Source organism: Vidua chalybeata, chromosome 21 (genome assembly GCF_026979565.1).
Source record: "Vidua chalybeata isolate OUT-0048 chromosome 21, bVidCha1 merged haplotype, whole genome shotgun sequence".
NCBI classification, from domain to species: domain Eukaryota; kingdom Metazoa; phylum Chordata; class Aves; order Passeriformes; family Viduidae; genus Vidua; species Vidua chalybeata.
Genome location: NC_071550.1, coordinates 447501 through 470000, shown reverse-complemented (window position 1 = coordinate 470000; position 22500 = coordinate 447501). Strand labels below are relative to the sequence as shown.

Sequence of the window (22500 nt, the reverse complement as noted above, 5' to 3'; positions counted from 1 at the left end):
TGTTCTAATGGTAATGCCAACCTCACACTCAGAGCTGCTCAGCAGCTGGGGCTTCTGCATGAACAGCTGGCCATGGTGGATTTAGGTTATCCCATGAAGACCCCATTTCTGAGCTTGTACCCCCATCTCTGGCCATAAGAAATTGAAATTTCTCAGCTGTAGGATTGATCAGACTGGTTTCTGCCCTTGCCCAAGGTATTGTGATGCCCTTGGGTGAGTGACCTTCTGTCTGGGGACAGCCGGGTGAGAATGGGGAACATCTTGCTGTTCCCGATGACCCTTCATTAAGGATGTTGGGATTGCAGTTTTTCTGGTCTCCCAGTGATACAGTAATTGTACAGTTACAACTGACTTTGGCATCGTTATCCACACCGGATCCTGTCGGATGGATGGGAAGCTTGCTGGGGTGCTAATATACACAAGCTGCAGTAGCCAAGGAGCCAAACAGCAGTGTCTAAAGATGCTAGCTGGCCTGGGAATTGCCATGGAGGGAGTCAATGTGCTCCTGGAGGAGGGGATGGGGCCCCGGGCATTCCCTGGTGCTACTGCGCAGGGGGACAGCTTGGGGCTAGATAGGGGTGCAAAATCCCTGGCTGCTGCAGTTCAACCAGTGTGTGAACAAGGGGTGCTGCCTGTGGCCCTGCTTTCAGGAGCTGGAAGACCAGAGCTGAGGTCCTGCATAGCTAAATGGAGAAGGGGCTGCACCTAAACAAAGTCTTACAGAGGCAGCTGAACTGTGACAAACTTCCCAGTACCACTGCCAAATGGTCACCTATTAACTGACTCCCTGGAATTCCTTTGTGCAAACACCCAGCACTGGAATGCTGTCTGCTGCCAGCGTGTTCCTGGAACAGCAGCTTTGCAGCCCTGGCAGCCACGTCCATGGGTTTCCCCTGCACATATCCACAGGGAAGGCCATGGACAGGCAGCAAGCAGCAGGTGGCTGGGCACTGTGGGGACAGCACCCACCCCGAGTGTGAGAAAGCAAAGCAAACAGTAGCATTTCATCAGAGGACGCCTGCAAAGAAAACATTATTTCCTCAAATGTGTTCATCATTCAAAATTGTTCAAGCAAAGGTTTCCATCGTGCTGTGGCCATTACTCATAATCTGAGGATCTGGATGCGTGGCTCTCCTTGGTAATTAGCCACACGGCGTTCTCTCTGCCCTCCATTTGGTGGAACAGCAGCTGTGCTTTAGTCCCAGGGTGTCTCCACAGAGCAAACAGGGCTGGTCCTGGCTGCAGGGCCTTGAAACAGGACTCACGAGGCCAGATTTCATCCCTGTACCACTAAACAGTGCCAGTGCCTGTGCACCCTGGGCCAGGTCACGGGATGCTTTGGGCCCTGCTTTCCCTTGTTGTGGAGGCAGCTGGTGACAGTCTCTCCTCCTGGACCATCCCTGCAGGTGAGGGATGTCCTGAACCTCTTTAGGGGCTGAAACCATGTCCTGGCCAAAGCCACCACTGGGTGCTACACAAATACCAGTTATCTCTGCTAGGATTGCTGTACGTTGGTGTCCTGTACATCATAACTGAAATACACTTGTGGCAACTTATCTAGTGCTTAGTAACAATTATGGGATAGGAAAGTTAATGGGAAATAGATCAAGAAACTGCTTTTTGAAAATTGCTTCATCTGTTTCAGAGTGGGTGTCTGAGTTAAAGGAGATTAGGACCTCCTCACTTTTTTTAGAATAATCAAGGTGTAAACTAGAAATATAGAAGGGAAGTTCTGACTGCAAAGAGATATTTTGGTGCACCAAATTAGAGGCAGCAGGTTAAACCTGCCTTCAAGAAACCTTAAAACCAGGCAGCAGCTGAGCTGTGACCTGCAGCAACTCCAGCATGAAATGAAACTCTGGCTGATTTTCCTCCAAAGACAAGCATGGAAAACATGGAATGTGCAGCACTATTGCACTACTGGCAGCCATCCACCCAGGGATAAGCAAGCCCTGTTTGTTCAGCCACAGCATCAGTATCAGAGCCAAGACTGACCAAAATTCTATCCTATTAGGTGTCCTGAAAAGACGACACTGGTATGAACTGGACAGCATGTACAGGACTGCAGAACCTGTGAGAAAAGACGTGTTCTGAAATAAAGAAGAGTAAATAAATGGATCTTGAAAAAGATGGATGTAAAATATTCATAGGAAAGCATTATACTTGCAAATATTTATGCTTTTGAGTAACTTTACACAGATAGATTAACCAACTCCAGTGTAGCTATGATTCATGTACCCAACACCCAGCATTTGCTGATTCAGAGCCCGTGCAGTGCCCGTGGAAGAGAACAATAGGGCTTTTCCCAGCCACCAAACCTGCCGAGGTTTAAAGGTGCCTGCGGGCAGAGGTGCCAGCATTGCCCTGGGCTGGCTCCAGTCACTCCAGGGCAGCAGCTAAAACGTGCTGGGAAGTGACTCTCTCTGGAAAACATGTTATTGCAGATCATGCCACAGACACATTGGGATATATGCTTGCAGTGAATCTTTGAATATTTTGTGGATACTAAGCAGCAATTAGAGTCTTCCTTTGGAATCAATTCATTCCCTACCACCATGGTAGCAGGGAGGATCTTATTGAAACTCTCGGATTTTTAATATTATTACACTAAAGACTCTCTCAGTATCAGCATCTCCATGGGGGAGCATTAGCACACTGTAATGTGTAACAACTTCTCCAGTTCAGGAAATCTTCTTGTATTTGTAATAGGACATTTGGGGCATATATTATGTATGGGACATATATTTCTCATTTCCACCAGGCATCATCTTTTCTTCTCTCTAAATTACTCTCCAAATAAAAAAAAATGCATTGTATTCCTTATTGCTCTAAATATATATATATATATATATATATATATATATATATATATATAAAATTTTTTTTTCAATCTTTGGATGCAGAAGCCACTAACAGCCATCAGGGCTGTACTCAGTAAGAGCCAGAGAGCCTTGGTCAAACAGGAAGGGAACGGAGTTGCTGTTCAAAAGATTTATTACCAGTCTAAAGTGCTTTACTGGAGAGAAGCACCAGTCAGGACCGGGGGAAGGCTTGGTCCCCGCCCAGGATTGTGTCCAGGATGAAGCAGGACTCCAGTTTCTGTTGTTTGCTTTATGGACAGGAACACAAAACCACTAATGCGTACCTTGCCTTCCAGACAAACCTCTCAAACACTGACTAATCACAGCTCATAGTGTTTTCCTTGGTAGTAAGTCTGACCACACCAGGATGAAGAGCAAGGAGCTGAAACAGCCCTGAGGATCAAACCCAAGAGCTCCCCTGGTCCTCAGCCCTGCAGGCACATCAGCACCGAGAGCCCAGTCACGGCTGGGCCAGTGGGAAACGCCTGGTCAGCCGAGCTCCTGTCCACCTCAAAGAGAGCCAGAGGTGCAAAACCAGCCTGGAGACACCCACGAAAGGAAAGAGAAGGGCTCTTGGCTCAGCCACTCCTGCTCGGCTCAGACTGGCCAAAGAAATGTAGAGACAGTCCAAATAGGATGGAAAACACGAACCATTATCTAGGTGAGAAAAGAACAGGCTGAACAGAACTCCTCAAAAGATGGCCAAATCAAGCAAAAAGACAATGGGGGAGGAAAAAAAAAAAAGGGGGAATTAGTATTTTAGTTAAAGGCAGAATGTCAGACAAGGAAACACCCTGTGACCATGGAGATGGACCCTCTGGTAAATGCACCACGCTGCCACGTGGTACCCGATTTAGTCAATGGGAGGAAATTTGGGTGTCTGAGTGAGATCCTTCTCCTCTTCTAAGTCACAAAGGCCAGGTTCCCCACACAAAGAAAACTCTGGTGTCATGGAAAATAGAATAAACCAGATCTATAAAGAATAGGGGAGACCATCTGCTCCGAGGGAATGACTGAATACTATCTGATAAGAGTTTTCAGGATGGCTTGCGACTTGACCATTAAGAAAAATTCTCCAAGCTATTCTTTACTCTTTGGTATTGTAGTTTTCACCGTTATCTTCACAGAATCTCTTGCTGCAGTTCACATACATCATTTCTCAGCCTCTCATAAAGGGGAACAGGTTTCTGCCCTTCTCTTTAATTCACAAACACATTAAAGAGTTTCCTTCCCTCCCTTATTTCATTCTTCACCCCAGGATTTTTTTTTTCTTTTGCTTTAGATTAGCAGCTCCAACTGTATGTCTTGCACTGAAGGCTGCTGATGTCAGCCCCTACACCCATCTTGCTGCCCTCCAGACGATTGTTGTTGACTTTGCCTCAGGTAAGGTGCTCAAAAGCCAGCGCGGGACAGCTGCAGGATTGGTTCATGTGATGATGGCTATGGACCATGCTGTTGTCCCACGATATGCTGCGATTCACATCATCTGCTAATTCAATGAGTGTGTTGTCAGTTTCAACACTGGCACGTGTTAAGGCTGAGCAGAACCAGACCTTTGCAGACCCTTTATTCAGGATGTTTTCTGTGCTGTGAGTGGACCCGAAGGCTGCTGGTCACCCAGCCAGCTGGGCAAACCCTGACTACTTTGGACCATATCTTTGTTTTCCAGGCCATGGTGAGACAGAGCATCAAATATCTTAATGAATTGAAGGTAGGTCCTGAAACCGCTCATCCCTCCCAACCTCAGGGACTTCTCGAGAAGATAACCAGCTTGTTCGACAGCATTTGCCCTTCCTCAGCCCACAGTAGCTGCTGCCTATCTTCTGGATGCAGCCCGTTTCAGAAGGAGGAAGGAGGTTTCGTTGTCCAAATCACAATATTCAGCCATTTCCACCTGGCACCTCCCGTCTGCTCCGGGTCGGGAGGCTGGTCGGAGCACGCTGGGGAGCTCGGCCGGGCACTGCCCCGTTCCGAGGAAGCGGGGTTTTGGCGAGGTGTGGCCCCGGGCCCCGCGGGGCCGTGCCGGGGCCGAGCCCGGTGCCCGGGGGCGCGGGCGGGGCCGGGCCGGGCCGGGCGGAGCGGCAGGAGGCAGCGCCGCGCGGCAGCCGCGGTGAGTGTCCCGTGGGACGGGCCGGGCCGCGGGGCTCGGGGCGGGGGTCGCGGGGCGGCGCGGGGGCCGGGCCGGGCCGGGCGGGGCGGGATCTGGGCCCTGCGCGCCGCGGTCCGGCTGCGGTGGGCGCGGAGCGGCGGCGGGAGCCCGAGCCCCGGGCCTGGGCCTGCCCGGAGTCCGCTCCGCTCCCCGCCCCGCGCCGCTCCGCCCGGGCCCGCAGGCCGCTCCCCCGCCGCCGCTCCTCCCGCCGGGCCGCGCCGCGCCGGCTCCGCCGGGCGATGAGGAGCTGCTTCTGCCTGCGCCGGGGGAGCCGCGACCCGCCGCCCGCCGCACGGGCAACAGTTAAGTGTCCCTGCAGCCGCCGCGGCCCCGCGGCCGGGCCGGGCCGGGCCCGCGGCCCCGGCGAGGCGGCGCGGCGGGGGCGGGCGGGGGCGCTCACGCGGCCGCGGCGCCGGGCGGGGCGGGCGGGCCGAGCCCCCCGGGCCGGGGCTGGCCGGGGGCCGCCGGGGGCTGTCGGGGCCGGCCTCGCGGGGACCTCGCGCCCGGGCCGGGGCTGGAGCGCCCCGCTGGCCTTCGTGAGAGCCGGCAGCTCCTCCGAGGCTGGGCTGGCTGCAGGAGCGGCCTCGGGTACCAGCCCTGGGGTACAGCCCCGGTGACCTTGACCTGCTCCGGAATTTACTGTAAATTCTGCTTGGTGACGGTTAGAGGAAATAACAAAGCCCCCCTCTGTTTCATGTGGTCTTTTGCTGCGTTTGTATCATGGGCCTACCTGACTGCCCGTTTCTTACCTGTGCTCGGTGCACGGCTGGAGGTGTGGCACTGGCTGACTTCTTAGACACAGAGTTGCCTGTGTCTTAAGTACTCGTGCCTTGCATCACGGAGGCTTGCAAGCTTTCTCTGAGGTTTCTAGAGCGATTTTCAAAGGTCCACCAATCTTCAGTGTTGTCTGCAGGTTCCCAGAGCTGGGGCATTCTCAGCTTGGTCACACTAACATTGAAACCAGACAGGCTGGGTATCAGCAGGTGTGTAGCTGCTCGGGCTAAAGCTTGGGTTTCTCCATTTTGTATTTTATTTTAACTGAGTGAGAACACGCTCATCTATTCTTTAAGGGAGCCTGTGTGTTGTGCAGCATGTTGACAGCGTCATCCCTATAATTTGTAGCTGAGATGGCCTTCCCTTCTAGACAAAGGCATAACTTGACTTCTGGAGGTGTGAGATAAAACAGACAACATCTCACTCTTGTACCACGTGCATCTCTGACAAAGCGAATCCCAGGCTTAAGGGTGCCAGTAGCCCTCAAGGACCTGTTCATACCCCTGCCAAGAGAGAAATAACTGAACTCAATGTCATTTCAGTTTTGCTGCCCTGGTGCAAGGTCATCCGTGTATGGAAACCTATTTTGGTTCAAAACAGGACACTTAGAAATATGTGTCCATAGTTAGAAGTGCTGTGAAGCAATACATGATCTCGATTTTGCTCATTCTGTCACTTAAGTTCCTGTTTCCATCCCATTCAGTCACCAAGTGTAGGTTCTGCAGCTGGTGCAGGGCAACTGTCTTGTAAGGGAGCCTGTGTGCAGGGGTGATTCCAGGCATGCCTTCGATGGTGGTGAAATGTGAAACTGAAATTCTTCCTGTTTGTGATGGTGGCCTCCCAGGCCCCGATGCTGACTGCCGCTGCGGGTTCCTGTTTTTCTGATAGAGATGATGTCGTGTTCCCTGAACAGAAATAGAAGGCTGGCTGGGGCTGTGTCCGGTGTGCGGGCGTGCGGGAGAGCTGCGGCTGCGGGGCTGTGGTGCTGCGGGGCAGCGTGGCCGTGGGGCAGTGTGGCACCGTGGCTGCGGGGCTGTGGTGCTGCGGGGCACTGTGGCTGCAGGGCTGCGGGGCTGCAGGACAGTGTGGCACCGTGGCTGCGGGGCTGCAGGGCAGTGTGGCACCGTGGCTGCGGGGCTGTGGTGCTGCGGGGCACTGTGGCTGCAGGGCTGCGGGGCTGCAGGACAGCGTGGCACCGTGGCTGCGGGGCAGTGTGGCTGCGGGGCACTGTGGCTGCAGGGCTGCGGGGCTGCAGGACAGTGTGGCACCGTGGCTGCGGGGCAGTGTGGCGCCGTGGCTGCGGGGCTGCAGGGCAGTGTGGCACCATGGCACCGTGGCTGCGGGGCTGCAGGGCTGCAGGGCAGTGTGGCACCATGGCACCGTGGCTGCGGGGCTGCAGGGCAGTGTGGCACCATGGCACCGTGGCTGCGGGGCTGCAGGGCAGCGGGGCAGTGTGGCACGGTGGCTGCGGGGCTGCAGGGCAGTGTGGCACCATGGCACCATGGCACCATGGCTGCGGGGCAGCGCGCTGTGCCAGCAGTGCCTTCGTGCAGGGATGGAGGACAGGCCGAGTGGGCGGACCAGGCTTTGAGCAGCGCGTCTGCTTGGTTTAGCGTACCATTTCCCACAGACTGCAGGGACGCCATGAGGTAGTTGGTTTTTTTTCCAGTTTTGCCTTAGCTCATACCTTTCTGCCTGTGGGAAGAGCAAGCCAGTGTCAAAGTGCAGGGCTTGTAGTTGGAGGAAGAAACAATAACACCATTCTCTGTCTAAGTCCCTGGCTATTTAACTTCAGAGCTTGACCCGCTTTGCTGGCAGCATGATGTTTCTGTAGCAAACACATTGAAAGGCCTGATCTGGTCATGTACCCACCAGCTCTTGAACTTGCTGAACTTGTTGAAAAGGAACAGTGAGAGCAGAAAATGGTCTAGAAACTCACAATAACGCATTCATTTCTGAAAGCGGGTTCTTCTGCTGTATATGTGTCCCAGCCAGAGCCCAGCAGTCTGTGTGGTCAGTCACCTCAGTGGAGCCAGCAGGAAAGTATGCCTAGGATAAACTAATAAAGGCGGATGAGCTAACAAGGAAATGGGAGAGAACAAGCAAAAAGGCTATAAACAGACAAACTTGGCAGTGTTGGCAGACAGGGAGGTGTGTGTGACTGTGGGCATGGGTTGTGGGAAGAAGGCTGTGCCAGAAATCAGTGGAGTCCCAGAAGGGCTCTGTTACAGCTGGGCATCAAGATCCCTGGTACACTACGCCTCCTGCCTTGAGGCGTGTCTGGTTCAAGGGTTGGGAAGCATTCAGGACAGAGCCAGCAGCATGGTGGCTGCTTGTCCAAGAGTGCATCCTGTCCATCTGACCTGCAGCCATCCCACCCTGCTCTGCTGCGTGCTGCTTGGGGTTGGTGCTGCCGGGATGCACAGGGACTTTCTTGTTAGAGACCCATTCTTTCCCCACTGGCTTTGTCTGGGCAGCCCCACAGTGTTCTGAAGCTTCTTCCTGCCCCAGAGCTCACATCCGGCTTCCTTTGGCTGCTGGGGTGTGCTGGGGACTGGATGCGGCCCCACAGCTGAGAACAGCTTCCACGGAGCATGCTCCCAGCTAAAGGGAAAAATGTTCTTATTGTTTCGGCCTGTTCCCGGAACAGCCCTGCAGTGAGGTAGGCACAGGCAGCTTGCTGCAGGATGCTGATGGGCCATATCCTGGGCTGAGTGCTGGCCACTGTGATGGGAGGTGGCATGCAGGTCAAACTCACGTTGCTAAAGAGAATTAAAACAACAAACTGCCTAATAGAAGTATTTATAGAATCTTGCTCCTTAATTTAATCTCCTCTTTGACTGTTTATTTTTTCATTTTTAAGTTAAAAGGCGCAATAGAAGAGAAACCAAACTTTGTTGACATTCTCGCAGAGAAGTGCAGTGTAACTAATCGTCTGTGTGATTGCCCAGCCAGAGTCTTCCCTCTGACCTGTGCAGAGTTCACAAAAACATTTATCCCAGTGTGCAACTGACTTCTGCTGCTCCACATCTGTTCCAGATGCATCCTCAGTGCCACCTGCACGGCAGGCAGCTGCCCAGAGTGACTGCCTGGTGTGGCAGAGCCTGGCCGTGCTGCAGTGGCCACAGCAGGTTTGCTTGCTGGGCAGGTGCTGTGCCTGCCATCCCTGTCGGCTGCAGGCACGGGGCAGAGGAAGCTGCTGGGCTCGCTGGGCAGGGGCAGCTTGGTGGCCCTTGCTGTGGCAGGTGCTGCTCGGGGCCCTATGCTGGTGCTGTGCCACATTACCCCATGGCGTCCACCACGGCCAGGTGCGCAGCCCCACAGCCAGGTGCACAGCCCCACAGCCAGGAGGACAGCCCCACGGCCAGGAGGACAGCCCCACGGCCAGGAGGACAGCCCCATGGCCAGGTGCACAGCCCCACGGCCAGGAGGACAGCCCCACGGCCAGGAGGACAGCCCCATGGCCAGGTGCACAGCCCCATGGCCAGGCCAGGTGCACAGCCCCACAGCCAGGTGCACAGCCCCACGGCCAGGCCAGGTGCACAGCCCCACAGCCAGGTGCACAGCCCCACGGCCAGGTGCACAGCCCCACGACCAGGTGCACAGCCCCACGGCCAGGCCAGGTGGACAGCCCCACGGCCAGGCCAGGTGCACAGCCCCACGGCCAGGTGCACAGCCCCACGGCCAGGCCAGGTGGACAGCCCCACGGCCAGGCCAGGTGCACAGCCCCACGGCCAGGAGGACAGCCCCACGGCCAGGTGCACAGCCCCATGGCCAGGCGCACAGCCCCACGGCCAGGCCAGGTGCACAGCCCCACGGCCAGGAGGACAGCCCCACGGCCAGGTGCACAGCCCCACGGCCAGGAGGACAGCCCCACGGCCAGGCCAGGCACACAGCCCCATGGCCAGGCACACAGCCCCATGGCCAGGCACACAGCCCCACGGCCAGGCCAGGCGCACAGCCCCACGGCCAGCGCTGCTGCCATAGAGGGGCTTTGTGTGAGCAGCACAAAGTGAGGATTGATGCCGTTTCTCCTCCCTCTGCCGTGCGAGCAGGGCTGCAAATGGCTCCCACAAAGGTGCCCTTCTTCCTCTGCTGAGGACAGGGTGCCCGCAGGCTGAGGGGGAGGCAGCACACTGCGGGTTGGAGCACCCACCCACCCCTCTTTCTGCGCTGGTGCCCCGGACCCCCTTGTCCTCAGCCTTGCCCAGGCTGAGCTGGCAGCTGCTCAGGTTCCTGCTGGGCAGCTGGGCCTCCCTGCAGCAGGCCCCAGCATGGTGAGACGGGGCCTGGGCAGTGCTCAGCAGCAGGCGCTTCATCAGGGTGTGTTTGGTGGAGGCCAGAGGCACCATGTGAGCAGACCTGCTTCCCTGCTGTGTGGGAACCTGCTGTGTGTGTTCTTAACGTGCTGGGGAATATCATCACTTACCTGTATTTCAGTTCAGAATGACCTAAGAGAAGCTTACATCAGCATTCATTACCTCCCAGCTCCTCCCAATATGTAGTAAGAAGTCACCACACTATTGAGTGACTTGAAGTTTCAGAAAACGTTCATGAAGAATAGATTGTAAGCTCTTTGTTAAATTCACGTTATGTTACTTCCATGCTGTATGTTGAGGTTCTGCATTATTTGCGAGGCTTCTGGATGAGCTGTGGGGTGGCACAAGCATTGGCACAGGGTCTGTCATGGCTGTGCCACTGCCTGCGGCATGCCTGCAGCAGGGTCCTGTGCTCCTCGCCCACCCTGAGGACAGGGAGCCTGCTGGGAGAGGAGGGTGAGCCCCTGGGGCTCGGGCTGCACTTACCATCATGCTCGAAGGTTTGAGCTGCTTGGGGAGTGAAGAGGGTTTGCTTTGCTCTGTGTGCTGGATGTGTGTCCAGCACACTGGTGCTAAAGCAGAGCTCCCTCCTGTTTGGTTCATCAGCAATAGTGTTCGCACCATTACTGGTCACTAGCATCTCTTTTGGACTCCTCAAGTAGTCTGGCTGTTCATGTGACATTATTATTATTTACTTAGGGCCCAGACTTGCTCTTTTTTTATTGCCTGCAGCACGATGTTTGTTCAGACTGGGCATTGTGAAGTGTAAACCCAGGTCCCACTGGCACCAGTACTCACCTCTGCCTTTCTAGAAGCAGTAAGTAACCAGCCATCTAAATGGCCTAGAAATGCTGGGGTTTGATTGCTCTGAGGAGGGAATTGAATTAGGCAGCTCTGGTTCACGGCTTGTCTGGCTCTGCAGCAGTGATGCTTGTTTACACAAAGCACTGCCCTTTGTCTTGGGGTTCCTGGGGGGCGGTTTCCTGGGGCATTCCTGCCTGAAAGCCAGAGAAGACTTGCTTTAACTGGCTGCCTCTGCAGGAGACCACATGCTGAGGGAGTGGCACCTTTCCCCATCCTTCACCTCGGTTGTTTCAGCCTCTTTCTTGTCCTCTCCTCCTGCTTCCTGCAGCAGCATCCCTCCGAAATTAGTTGGTCTTACCTGCTTCTGTCCTTTTTGCATATCTCCCTCCCTTGACGTTCTCAGTGGTGTGTCTCTTTTGGAAGATGCTCGGGCCTCCTCAAGGCCTCTCTGCTTTGTGCCAGCCCACCCTGTGCTTCCTCTGTGTTCCCTGGTGTGGAGGTTCCCTGCAGCCAGTGCGGTTCTGCATCCAGCGCCAGAGACATCTGTGCTGCTCCTTGAAATCAGTCTGGCTGAGGGGGGTGTGATGGGACTGAGGACTCATGGGGGAACCCCCAGCATGTCTTAACACCCATAGTGGATGGGGAACCTCCCCGTAAAGCCATTAGGAGCAGATTTCTTGCTGTTTGAAATGACAGAGCTGCTTCAACCAACCTTACTTGGGGATGAAATTTGTTCTCTTTTTGGAAGAGAAGGAATTGAGCTTTGGTTTTCCTGTCATTGCTAGATGGAGACCAGCCCATGGAAGCCACAAAATGAGTCTCAGAGGTTGCCAGCCCAAATTTCAAACCTATTTGGCATTGCACAAGTATACCCTCTTATCAAAAGCAAATGAAAGTGCAGAAGGTGTGTCTGGCCTAATCCTGTATTTACCCTGGCCGTCTGTGGTGTGTCAGCACAGGCACTGTGGCATGCATGTGTGCTCTTGGTTCTCTGGCTTCTGCTGGGGTGTGGTGCCCAGCAGCCCTTTAATTCTGCTCCTTTCTTCCAGGATCAGTCCATAATGCCTGAGGTGCGAGACCTCACCGATGCCTTGCCCGACCTGCCGATGGACCCCATCACAGGCGTTGGTGTGCTCGCGTCCCGCAGCCGAGCACCCACTGGATATGACGTTGTAAGTAGAGCTGTTTGAGCTGCTGCAGGTAATGCTTTGGTTCTGCACTAACGAGGCTTTACTTGGTTGGGAGCAGCATGTCTTCAGTAGCCAGCTGCCCACCTTTCAGCCCACAGCACTTGGTGCTTTCCTTCAGCAGAGGGCTGTGGGTGCAAATGTGCCACTTCATCTTTGCCACTCCAGAGGAGCTTAATTTCCTAGAGGAGGGGTTTACTGAAACAGCTGGCCACTATGGCAAAGAAATTTAATAATCCTAGTAACATTCATCCTGAAGGAGTCCTAAGTATTGTACAAATTATATCTCTAAATAAATGGATCCCGCATCAGCTGTTTAATCCCACATATCAGCACTGCACAATGATGATGAGAAGCTCCAGAAAAGGAATCAAAGAGTTTTGCATCCAGCTGAAATTGCAAGGATGATTTTGACAGGCAGAATGCAAACCTCTAAACTAAGGTTTGGCAGGAGACTGGCAGGGGGAAAAGGCAGCTGGGTAAAGCGTAGATGAATGTGTGAACAGATAAAAGGAGGTCGCTGTTCAACAGCTGCTTGTTCCTTGGATTAGTTGCTGTGTGACCAACAGCAGGATGTTTCTACTCATAGATCAGTGTCCCAAACTGTGAAATACAAAATAATGACCTTGCAGAGATCTACAGAGAAAGATCTGGTCTGTAGTTCATCTGCTCGCCTTTCTATGTGTCCTGCTCCAGCTCTGCTACATCACACCGTGGGTTTCCAGAGCCACACAGCTTGTGTGGTAGGAGTGGAAGCCAGCTGACTAGAGGCTTTGCTCATGCCTCTTCAGCTCTGGATGATTTCATACCTTGTTCAGTGTGAAGAAAGAAAATGGATCAGGCTGAAGTAAGGACACAACGGGGGCATTGTGAAAAGGCTCCTTAAAGACCTGGGAGCTTTTTACATTTACTGTGTTTTTCCAAGTGCTCATTACCTGTGTGAGCCAGGCTGTGTAATTAGCTGCTTGCCCTGATAAAGAAGCACGGGACAGTGTGAGACTTCTGATAACAGAATTGCATTTTGCCTAAATGGCTGGGCAGAGAGCACGCTCACCCCAGATAGCCTGCCTGTGGCTTAATGGGGAGTTGCAGCGCTAACGCAGTTTAAACTAAACAAGATAAAAGAGTCTTCCTGTGGCGTAATCCAATTATGGTGGTGGTGTAATGCTGGTGAATGTGGGTCGCTGACTCCTCAGAGCACAGTGAGGAGCTGCCTTTGCTCCGGCTCTGCTGCCTCACTGTTCACAAGGAGCACTGTCTGCCCTTGGAGTGGGCGTGGGGCAGTGCCTGCTGTTCTGCTGTCCTCCCCCAGCACGGCTGCCAGTCAGCTTACCACATCAGCTTGCCACGTCAGCAGTGTGCCTGGGTGCTGCCAGCCACCCTTGGTGTCCTGTCCCCCGTGCAGCACCTGCTGTCAAGGGGCCATGCTGGGTGCCACACTGGTGTGACAGGGGACAGTGGCATGCACGAGCGTGCTGCTCTTGCCTGGGTGTTTCTGAAGGTGGCTGGTCTGTGAGTCAGTGCACTGGAGCATTGTGTGGTATGCCGGGTTGCCACTTCTCCGTGACTTCTGTGGAACCTGGTCTGGCCCCCCGAAAGCGTGAAGCTGAATGTGCATAAGTGCAGTGCCCAGCACAGCACAGAAATCGTGGTCTGAGACATGGGCAATGTGCAGACCTAGGTGGTCCTGGGATCTGTGTTTCTGCAGGTATGCAATTTCCTTAATGAGGCACTGACAACTGATTGCTGTAAAGCCTTGAGGAAGGCAGCTGTGGCAGCTGCATCCCAGAAGTGTGCTCCCTAAAGCCCTCATAGTAAGAGGTGCACACTGCACCCTGGAAAGGAGAACCACACTCATCTTTTGGGAAGCATTAACAGCAGCGTTTCTTGGAATGTTGTAGTCTCCTTAGGGATCCAATGGCTTTGTGTGTCACTAGTGCATCTTGCAGCATTCAGTTCTACAGGTGGATTCAGAGTTGCATGGGAAAGTATTTCCTCATGTAGTTTCTCATGGTTTCAAGTTTCACACTGAAGTAACCAGCTCTTTCTGAGACACCTATGTCATTTATAGGCATTGCCAGTTTCCCTCTCATTTTTATCCTTCAATTAACAACTTAATTTTCTCTTTTGTTCTCTTTTAAAGAAATCTCCAGGAGCATGGGTGCTTCATCCCAGGTGTAAATTAAATGCCTAGAGATGTCCAGGTCCATTTCACAGGTTCACGTGGAGCCTCAGGGCTCAGCCTCCTGCCCAGCTGGAGATGGCAGGCAGCAGTGCCTGGGGGGATGTCTTGGCAAATGGGACAGAGGCCTTTTTTCCTCTGTAGCATTTTACTTACTCCATAATCTCTATTGCCTTTGTGTCTGCTTAGAAAACAAATGCACTACTGGCACTTGGAATAACTGGCCAGGCCTTTTCACAGCTAAAGCACCAAAGACTTGATTTTGCCAAAATATACAGAGTGTGTCTGAACTTAGATTCCTGAAAATCCAACCAAACTGGGAAGACTGAGTGTCTGGGTGGGGAGGAGAGGTGGGAGGCAGGAGCCTGGGACAGGAGGGAGGTGTGGCTCCTGTGCAGCTGTGTTCTTTGCTGCACCAGCTCCGTGGTGGGGTTTGTTCTGGGGCAGTGCCTGAGCAAGCTGCAGACCCAGCAGGAGCAGCCCTGACTTTGCCAGAGGGGCAGATCAGCCTGTGGGGCAGGAGGTTTAAAGGACCCACTTGCCAAAGACCTGACTGTGGTGGCAGTAACCCCATCCTGACTGCCGTGCAGCAGCACATCACCCTGTACGTACTGGGTGTCACCTCCTTAGCGGGTGGCACTCTGTCAAGTCCATCTGTTTGTAGCACACGGGTGAGGAGTGTCTCCCCCCAGCCTCATGAGGAGAAGGACCATTTCTTGTGCCCAGGGCGCTGTGTGCTCAGTGCCAGGTGCCAGATCCTCTGTCTCGCACGTTCCTTGCCTCTCAGCCAAGGAAAGACTGGGCAAGCTGGGGCTCTAGAGTGCCTGTCCTGCTGGCCAGGTCTGCTGTGGCCTTTCCCACTTGGCTCCTGTCCTGAGGGCGTGCTGATCAGGCACAGCTCTGCTTTGAGATTTGCTGGGGCTTCTCCTTGCTTGCAGGAGCCCAGCAGGTTATGCAAGAAGTTTCCTGTTTATATGGCTCTGTTTTCTTTCCCCATGTGTTTTCTAACAAGTTCATTCATGCTTACATTGTCCTGGTTTGGAATTCAAGCTGACCATCCCTATATGCCAACAGTTTTCCCAGACAGTTTCCTGAATATCTTTTCACCGGGACTGACTTACCCATCACAGAGGAAGATGCATGTAGATTTTACATATTCCTAAACTATCAGTTCAGGAAAGAATTCAAAGAATTAAAATAAGCAAAAAATTTCACCAAAATCCTATTCTAAAATGTGGCTGTTTAAAAATCAGGCATGTTTCTTTGCAGAGCCTGAACACAAAAGCTGTGTGTGTTGTACAATGGCTTGACCTGAGCTGGGGCTTGTAAGCAGCAGTTGCCAAAATTCAGGGAGCAGTCAGTGCACTCTGCTGCTTTGATCAGACTGTCTTCTGTGTATCTGCTGCACTCGGGGTAATTGGAGGCCTTGTCAGCACACAGCTCTTGCTTCCTGTGCGCAGTCTCTGCTCAACTAAACATGGGTGCAAAAGTGACAAGTGTCAGCTCTTTGTTATCAGGCTGCTCTGGGGCCAAGGGCTCGCTCAGTGTGATTACAAGAGCCAACAGCTCCACTGCTGTGGAGCAGTTTGCCCCATCTGAGAGGCATTAGGCAGAAGTTCAGCTTCTCTGGAGCTTAGACCGTGCTGAAGTCTCCTGCTGGAGATGCCACTGGGTGTTAAGTCTGATGGGGTAATCTTGTTTCTTCTGCCCTTCTCCTTGTGTTTGCCTTTTTGTCTCCTCTCTTACTTGACAATAAACATTTTGGGGCCAGGGCTTTTACCAGCTTGCTCTGTGTGTGGTGAGTGCTCAGCTGCTGAGAGTAGAGCCCTTCCCCAGGGCATGGCGCTGCCTCCTGCCCACTCCTTGAATCAACTAGAAGTGAGATATTCTCGTGCACATCATACTGTCTCTCCTGTGGAGGGTCCAGGGTCTCTTTCCTTACCCAGCACCATCATGTGATATCAGTTTGGCTGGATGCGGGGTTGCACTGGAGAGGGACATTTGCGGGGTGTGTCCTCGCATGCAGTGCTGCTGCTAAAATTCACCAGAGACCAGGGATTCCCCAGCCTGCTTGGAAGCAGCTTTTCGACCTGGGAGCCAGAATTCCTTGATGGCTTTCCATCACAGTAGTCCTGAGATGGGTCAGTTTCTGTGCTCTGTCTTCACGGACCCTCGCAGCACGCCCGGTGTGCCCTTGCCTGTAGGGTGGTAACGAATGCCTCAATGTGCTGACTTTTCCAAACTATTGTTTGGAGACTGTAACTGAAGTTGCAGTTTCCTCATTAGAGTAGCCTTTGTCAGAGCATCTTTAATCAAGGGTCTCCTGAGAGACAGCATTTTTAGAACTTCTTTTTATACCTCCTGTTGAAAGTTCTTTGCACTGCACCTTGCAAAGAAACTAATGAGATGCTGTGAAAGTTTGGGCTGCTGTTAATTAGGAGGGGTCTGAAGAAGAAGTACTGCACATGTATTAACTTCATCTTGGCTCACATGTCTCCTCTCTCCCTTGTCTCTTTGCAGGTTGCACAAACAGCAGATGGCTTGGATGCTGACCTGTGGAAAGATGGCTTGTTTAAATCCAAGGTCACACGGTACCTGTGCTTCACCAGATCATTTTCGAAAGAAAATGTAAGTCCATTTGTTGAGTGTCTGCCTGATTTGCATCTGTGCCTGGTATGCACTTACCCATATGATGATTCATTTTATGGAGCCAATTATAATTCAAGCAGGCGTTCTGCTGAGTTTGGGTGAGTAAGGAGGCAAAGTGCAATGGCAGAATATTTGCATTTTGTGTGTGTTTCTCCTGGAAAGAAATTGCTGACAAAATCTTCTGCAATAAAAGAAGCAGAAAAGGGAGCATTTGCATTTTAGCAGCCTCTCGCCCTCATTACCTGCTGCAGCAATGGGTGCTGCACACTCATGGTCCTGATTGATGTCTAACCCAAATTCCTCAAGAAACAAACAATATAGGTAGTGGTGGTGAAGGAAATGTTGGTTTCTGAATCCTGGGGCATCACAGATATTTTATTGCAGGATTATCTTGCTTTTTTTGTTGGTTTTGGTGCTGATTCTTGAAAATGTGCCCACGTTGTGCATATGCTACCACATTCTTGTAATCTGGTCTGACTATTAAGTATGAGTTACTTCATGATTAGCAGCAGTTGTCTGCCCACACTTTCTGTGGAGGAGAGGAGACTGTGTGCAGCAAGAGCTTCGTGCATTCTGCTGTGGTTTTGGTTGAGGCTACTGTGAAAACTTTCTTTTTTTCTGGAGGAACTGTTGACTTCTGCAATGAATGCACTCCATCTAGTGGGTAATCCTGCTTTTGGTCGCGCTTTGGATATTCTCGGCCACTCAACTGGCAGGGTCTGGAAGTACCATTTTGTACTTGTGCTTTCACTGTGACGGGAGCAGAAAAGTGATGGCAGCTTCAGGGGCTGCTCACAGGTCCTGGCAGTGGAGCTGGGGGTTGCCAGTTCCCAGCGTTTGACCTTTACTCCATCCACTTCCCGGGGTGGATGGATAATAATTGTGCTTTTCATCCTGAAGTATGTGCAGTTGCAGGAATAGCAGCCCTGGAACAGGCAGGAAGGCTATTAAATAGGTTTGTGCTGATTTGAGTATTAGGTTTATCTGTGGCTACCTGAAATATGAATTTGTCAGAAAAAATTATAGGACAGGAGCAGCTGCTGGCTGCAGAGATGGTGTAAATACCCTCAGGTGGTGCCTGTTGGGCTTTTGGCTGGAACCCTGGGGTCACCATGGTTTGGGAGTACCTTCTTCATATTGATGAGGCATAAATTAAAGCTAAAGTTTCCCTCAGTCCTCTTGGCCACATGGGATATATGATGTGCTTCCCTGCTGGGGGCATCTGGGGGCTAAGGGGCCTCAGTTCCCTCATCTGGGAGGAAGGGAGGTGAGAGGCTCCTCTCTCTGCCCTGGACACTGATGTGTTGCTGCACTTTGGGTTGGAAGTTTTACCATTTGGGGGTTCCTTTTGTGTTTATCAAAACACTGGGAACTCTTTTCTCCTGAAGAACAATGTTGTAGAGTTAATGTACTTCAGGTATCTGGGTTGGAGCAGAGTCAGTCTGCAGTGCCTGTTTAGCAGAATCATCATTCTCAACAGTTTTCAGCATCTGACATTGCTGTATCTGAGTGTGGGCAGTTCCTGGATGGTGGGTCTCACAGGCTGGGGGGCTCTGTCCCCTTTTCTCCTGTGCACGTGGCAGAGCTGACTCCCAGGGTTGCAGCAGCTAACGAGCTCGTTGGAGACACCTCTCCTGCTGCTGACTGAGGAGTGATTGGTGGTTCAGCAGAAAGTTGCCGCTGATGTAATACACAGACAGCTGAAATAAATAAAACATGAAAGATGAATCAGCAGCAACTACTTTGTCTGCTGTTTGCTGTGCCAGGACCATGTTAACTGACACATTCAGGCTTGGCAGCATCCAGCATTCCTTGCTCCAAGATTCCCTGGACATGGGAGGTCAGAGGCATGTGGGGGCTGCCTGGCTTTGACCTCTTCACGAGAACAGAGGATGTGTGCCACAGTTGTGACTGGTGGGACAGGGCTGCAGGTCTGCTGACCATAAAATACAGGACCTCGCAAAAATAAACTCACACCTGACCTCCCCTTATTTCAGAGCCTGGAAATTCAAATATTTTGTAAGAAGTTCAGTGAAATAATCAGAGAGTACAGGTTTGTCTGGAAAACTCTTGCCAGATGAAAACTAAAGGAGATACTTTGCAACCAGTAACAGTAAAACTCAATGCCACAGTTTGATAGCTTGGGATTAAATTTTAATTGTTCTGTGTTGTGTTTGTGTTTATAAAGGCTGTGCAGTACCTAAAATGTGTTCTTCTTTTATATGTGACCCCAGATTATTGGCAACAGTGCTGGTTTTATCAAAAACCATGAAGAAAATCTGGTCTCTAAACCATTGTGGAGGCTGTCACTCTGAATTGGGCTCTGAGCTCTTCAAGCCTTGATTAACAGGACAAGGCATGAGTTCAGAATTCATATGGACTCTAAATGAAGTTTGTTGTTCCAAATGGCCTGTGCTTCTGGAGTGTGCTGCATTTGGAGCTAGAACCCTGTCTACTCAGTCCTAATTAGCTAATGCATGTAATAACTTTGGCTCCGTGTGCATAAGCCATCATCCTGTAATGCTTTTTGCTGTTACTGTCATGGAAATGTCATGTTGCTCTTGTAAATGTAGAGTAAGAACTGCGGCGACCTGCTCAGTAGATGGGTTGGTGAAAGTAGTACTTTGAGCTGCTGTGCCTACAAAAGGAAGAATTTGGCTGTGATTCCAAAGATCTGGAAGTATGGCAGTGGATGAGGTGTTAGCATTTTAAATGCTGAAAGTTGTCTGGTATCTCCTAGTCAGTCGTTGTTTGGTTCCTGCTGAGAGGACACATGCAAGGGTTGCCTTGGTATGTTCTTACCATTTCTGAAGTTGTGCTCAGATACAATGACAAGGCATCTCAGGCTTCAGCAGGTGGGAAGATCTGGGGTTTAATTTGGTGACACTGTCATTATCAACTGTTTCTTTTCTCTCTCCAAAGAGTCATTTAGGCAACGTCTTGGTCGACATGAAGCTCATTGATATCAAGGACACTTTACCTGTAGGCTTCATGCCCATCCAGGAGACCATTGATACACGTAAGTTGACATCTGTTCCTCAGTCCCACTCTGCCAGTGCTTGTGTGTCCCAGGCCATGGAGAGCTGTGTCCCAGGCCATGGAGAGCTGTGTCCCAGGCCATGGAGAGCTGTGTCCCAGGCCATGGAGAGCTGTGTCCCAGGCCATGGAGAGCCCTGTCCCTGCCCATGGAGAGCCCTGTCCCTGCCCATGGAGAGCCCTGTCCCTGGCCATGGAGGGCCCTGTCCCAGGCCATGGAGGGCCCTGTCCCTGCCCATGGAGAGCCCTGTCCCTGGCCATGGAGGGCCATGTCCCAGGCCATGGAGGGCCATGTCCCAGGCCATGGAGGGCCATGTCCCAGGCCATGGAGAGCTGTGTCCCAGGCCATGGAGGGCCATGTCCCAGGCCATGGAGAGCCCTGTCCCTGCCCATGGAGAGCCCTGTCCCTGGCCATGGAGGGCCCTGTCCCAGGCCATGGAGAGCTGTGTCCCAGGCCATGGAGAGCTGTGTCCCAGGCCATGGAGAGCCCTGTCCCAGGCCATGGAGGGTCCTGTCCCAGGCCATGGAGAGCCCTGTCCCTGGCCATGGAGAGCCCTGTCCCAGGCCATGGAGAGCTGTGTCCCAGGCCATGGAGGGCCCTGTCCCAGGCCATGGAGAGCCCTGTCCCTGGCCATGGAGAGCCCTGTCCCAGGCCATGGAGAGCTGTGTCCCAGGCCATGGAGAGCCCTGTCCCAGGCCATGGAGAGCCCTGTCGCAGGCAGAGGGTCACTCCTGGCACTTTGCTCTCTGGGGTGGCATGTGCACATTTAGGGGCAGCTCTGGGCTGCAATAAAACCGCCTTTGGTTTTCTTGTCCTCCTCAGGCTGTTTAATGGGGCTGCCTGTCTGTCTTCACTCACCTAGAGTCCCATGTCTCTGGGGCAGGAGGAGAGTTGCTTTTTTCAATCTGAAGAGTAGACTGGGCCTAGCAGGAGCAGAGCTGCTGTGCCAAGGGGCATTCAGAAATGCACTGAAAGGAAGTGGGTTTGTACTTACCCACTGTACATCTCCTGCTGTGGGAGAACAAGGGCTCCTGTCCTTCCAGGAAGTACTGAGGGGTGTCAGCTATGTTTGTGCTTGCTGACACAAGGCAAAAGTGCAGTGTCCAGGGGGAATATCATGCTCATTTCTGCAAGGTAGAATTGCTTCACTGCAACATGTAAGTGAGCAGTTCCCAGACAGTGTGTTCAGCTCCGCTGGGACTTGTGCCAGCAGCAGCTGGAGCCACATCTGGTGGCAGGCCTGCGTTGTGCAGCAGGCACCGAGGGCATTGGGCTGGCAGGGGATAAGCCCCGTGGGAGCAGAGCGTGAGAGGATGGCAGGACTGGCACTGGTGCCCGGTGTGCAGCTGCTCGTCACAGAAGGGCTGGTCCCAGTGCATGTCAGTGATGAAATCCAGCCCAGGAGTGAGCAGAAAGGGGTTGCATGAACCTGCTTTGCAGGGAGTCATTCATCTGGGGCTGCAGCACATGAGGATGGTTTTCAGTCACTGTGATCTGATTGTAACCTGTGGCCTGGAAGTGAAAGACTCTGAAGACTATTCTCCCAGGTCACCCTCTGCTTCTGGAAAATTCTTGGGCACATGTGGTATGAGGTAGAATTGGTGGCTTACCTTGCTGACCCTTGGGAGTGCTGGACCTTACTGTGTGCTGCTTCACCTTCTGTGAAAGTCCTGGTGGAAAGGTGGAAGAGGGCTTTGTCATTAATTTGGAATGCATTGGGTTGTGACTGTGACATCTTTAAAGCAGAGCCACTGCCTGTACAAAGGAAGTGGTGAGAAAGAGAACATAGACAAAAGCAAGTAGTCAGCTTTGTACTTGCAGAGAAAGTCAAATAAGAGGCACTGATTTTGTTCAGAGTTAGATTTATGGTTACAGGTGTCTCTGTGCTCCTCTCAAAATGGCAGCTGACTCACAGTTAATACATATAATACAGCACTCCTTAGTAGGTGTTGAGATTTTCAGGAAGCCTTAAATCCTAGACTCCTAAAATGAGTTTTAGGCTCTTCAAACAGAAGCCCTACTTTTTCAAAGCAAGGGAAGACTAGACTTCAGGGACGCAGGTATTTACCATCTCTAAACACACCACTGTAACTGCAGGCTGCATGCACAGATGCTCTATTGGCACACCTCACACTGTCTGTATGGTTATTTGTGCTAGTGCAGCAGCACATTTCAGAGGCTGGAATGGATTGCTGTTTCCCAAGGTGTGGATTACGAAACAGGAGGAGCCTATGGAGACAGGGCTGCTTGCCATCTGTTGAAGTGACAGCATATTTTAAGTTGGGAGATATTTGTTCACATTAAGATGAAGGGTTTTTATTTTGCAGGCACTTGTTTGTAGTTGCTGGTTTTTTCCAGATTTTCATTCAGTGTCTGCTCTTCAGATTTTCAGTATATCAGTAGACTTCTGTCCTGCTTTCCAAGTGCCTGCATCCAAACAGGAACCTCACCTTGCTCACCCTGAGACTCCTTAGGGTGAGATGGAGCATTGTTTTCCAAGCACTGCAAATCCGTGTGCCAGTGCCAGCTGTGGTCACA

At 52.3% G+C, this 22500-nt stretch overlaps 1 protein-coding gene and 1 long non-coding RNA gene across 10 annotated transcripts in view; one reads left to right on the top strand and one right to left on the bottom strand.

The window, feature by feature from the left end:
* LOC128798396 (uncharacterized) overlaps positions 1 to 5823 on the bottom strand; it is a 14316-nt gene extending 8493 nt beyond the window's left edge. The window contains exon 1 of the long non-coding RNA XR_008434413.1: positions 5760 to 5823. This is a non-coding gene — a long non-coding RNA (uncharacterized LOC128798396). The remainder of the gene's footprint in view (positions 1 to 5759) is intronic.
* MVB12B (multivesicular body subunit 12B) overlaps positions 4930 to 22500 on the top strand; it is a 59445-nt gene continuing 41874 nt past the window's right edge. For 3 of the 9 annotated variants that reach the window (XM_053961827.1, XM_053961828.1, XM_053961836.1), the window contains exons 1-4: positions 5187 to 5312; positions 11957 to 12079; positions 16797 to 16904; positions 19848 to 19944. In XM_053961827.1, coding sequence (XP_053817802.1) covers positions 5250 to 5312; positions 11957 to 12079; positions 16797 to 16904; positions 19848 to 19944 — 391 coding nt within the window. In that variant the 5' untranslated portion in view covers positions 5187 to 5249. Of the gene's footprint in view, positions 4972 to 5186; positions 5313 to 5917; positions 5994 to 9494; positions 10921 to 11692; positions 11812 to 11956; positions 12080 to 16796; positions 16905 to 19847; positions 19945 to 22500 lie in introns of those variants that run through there. The other 6 variants (XM_053961832.1, XM_053961831.1, XM_053961833.1 and 3 more) reach the window with 6 other exon arrangements.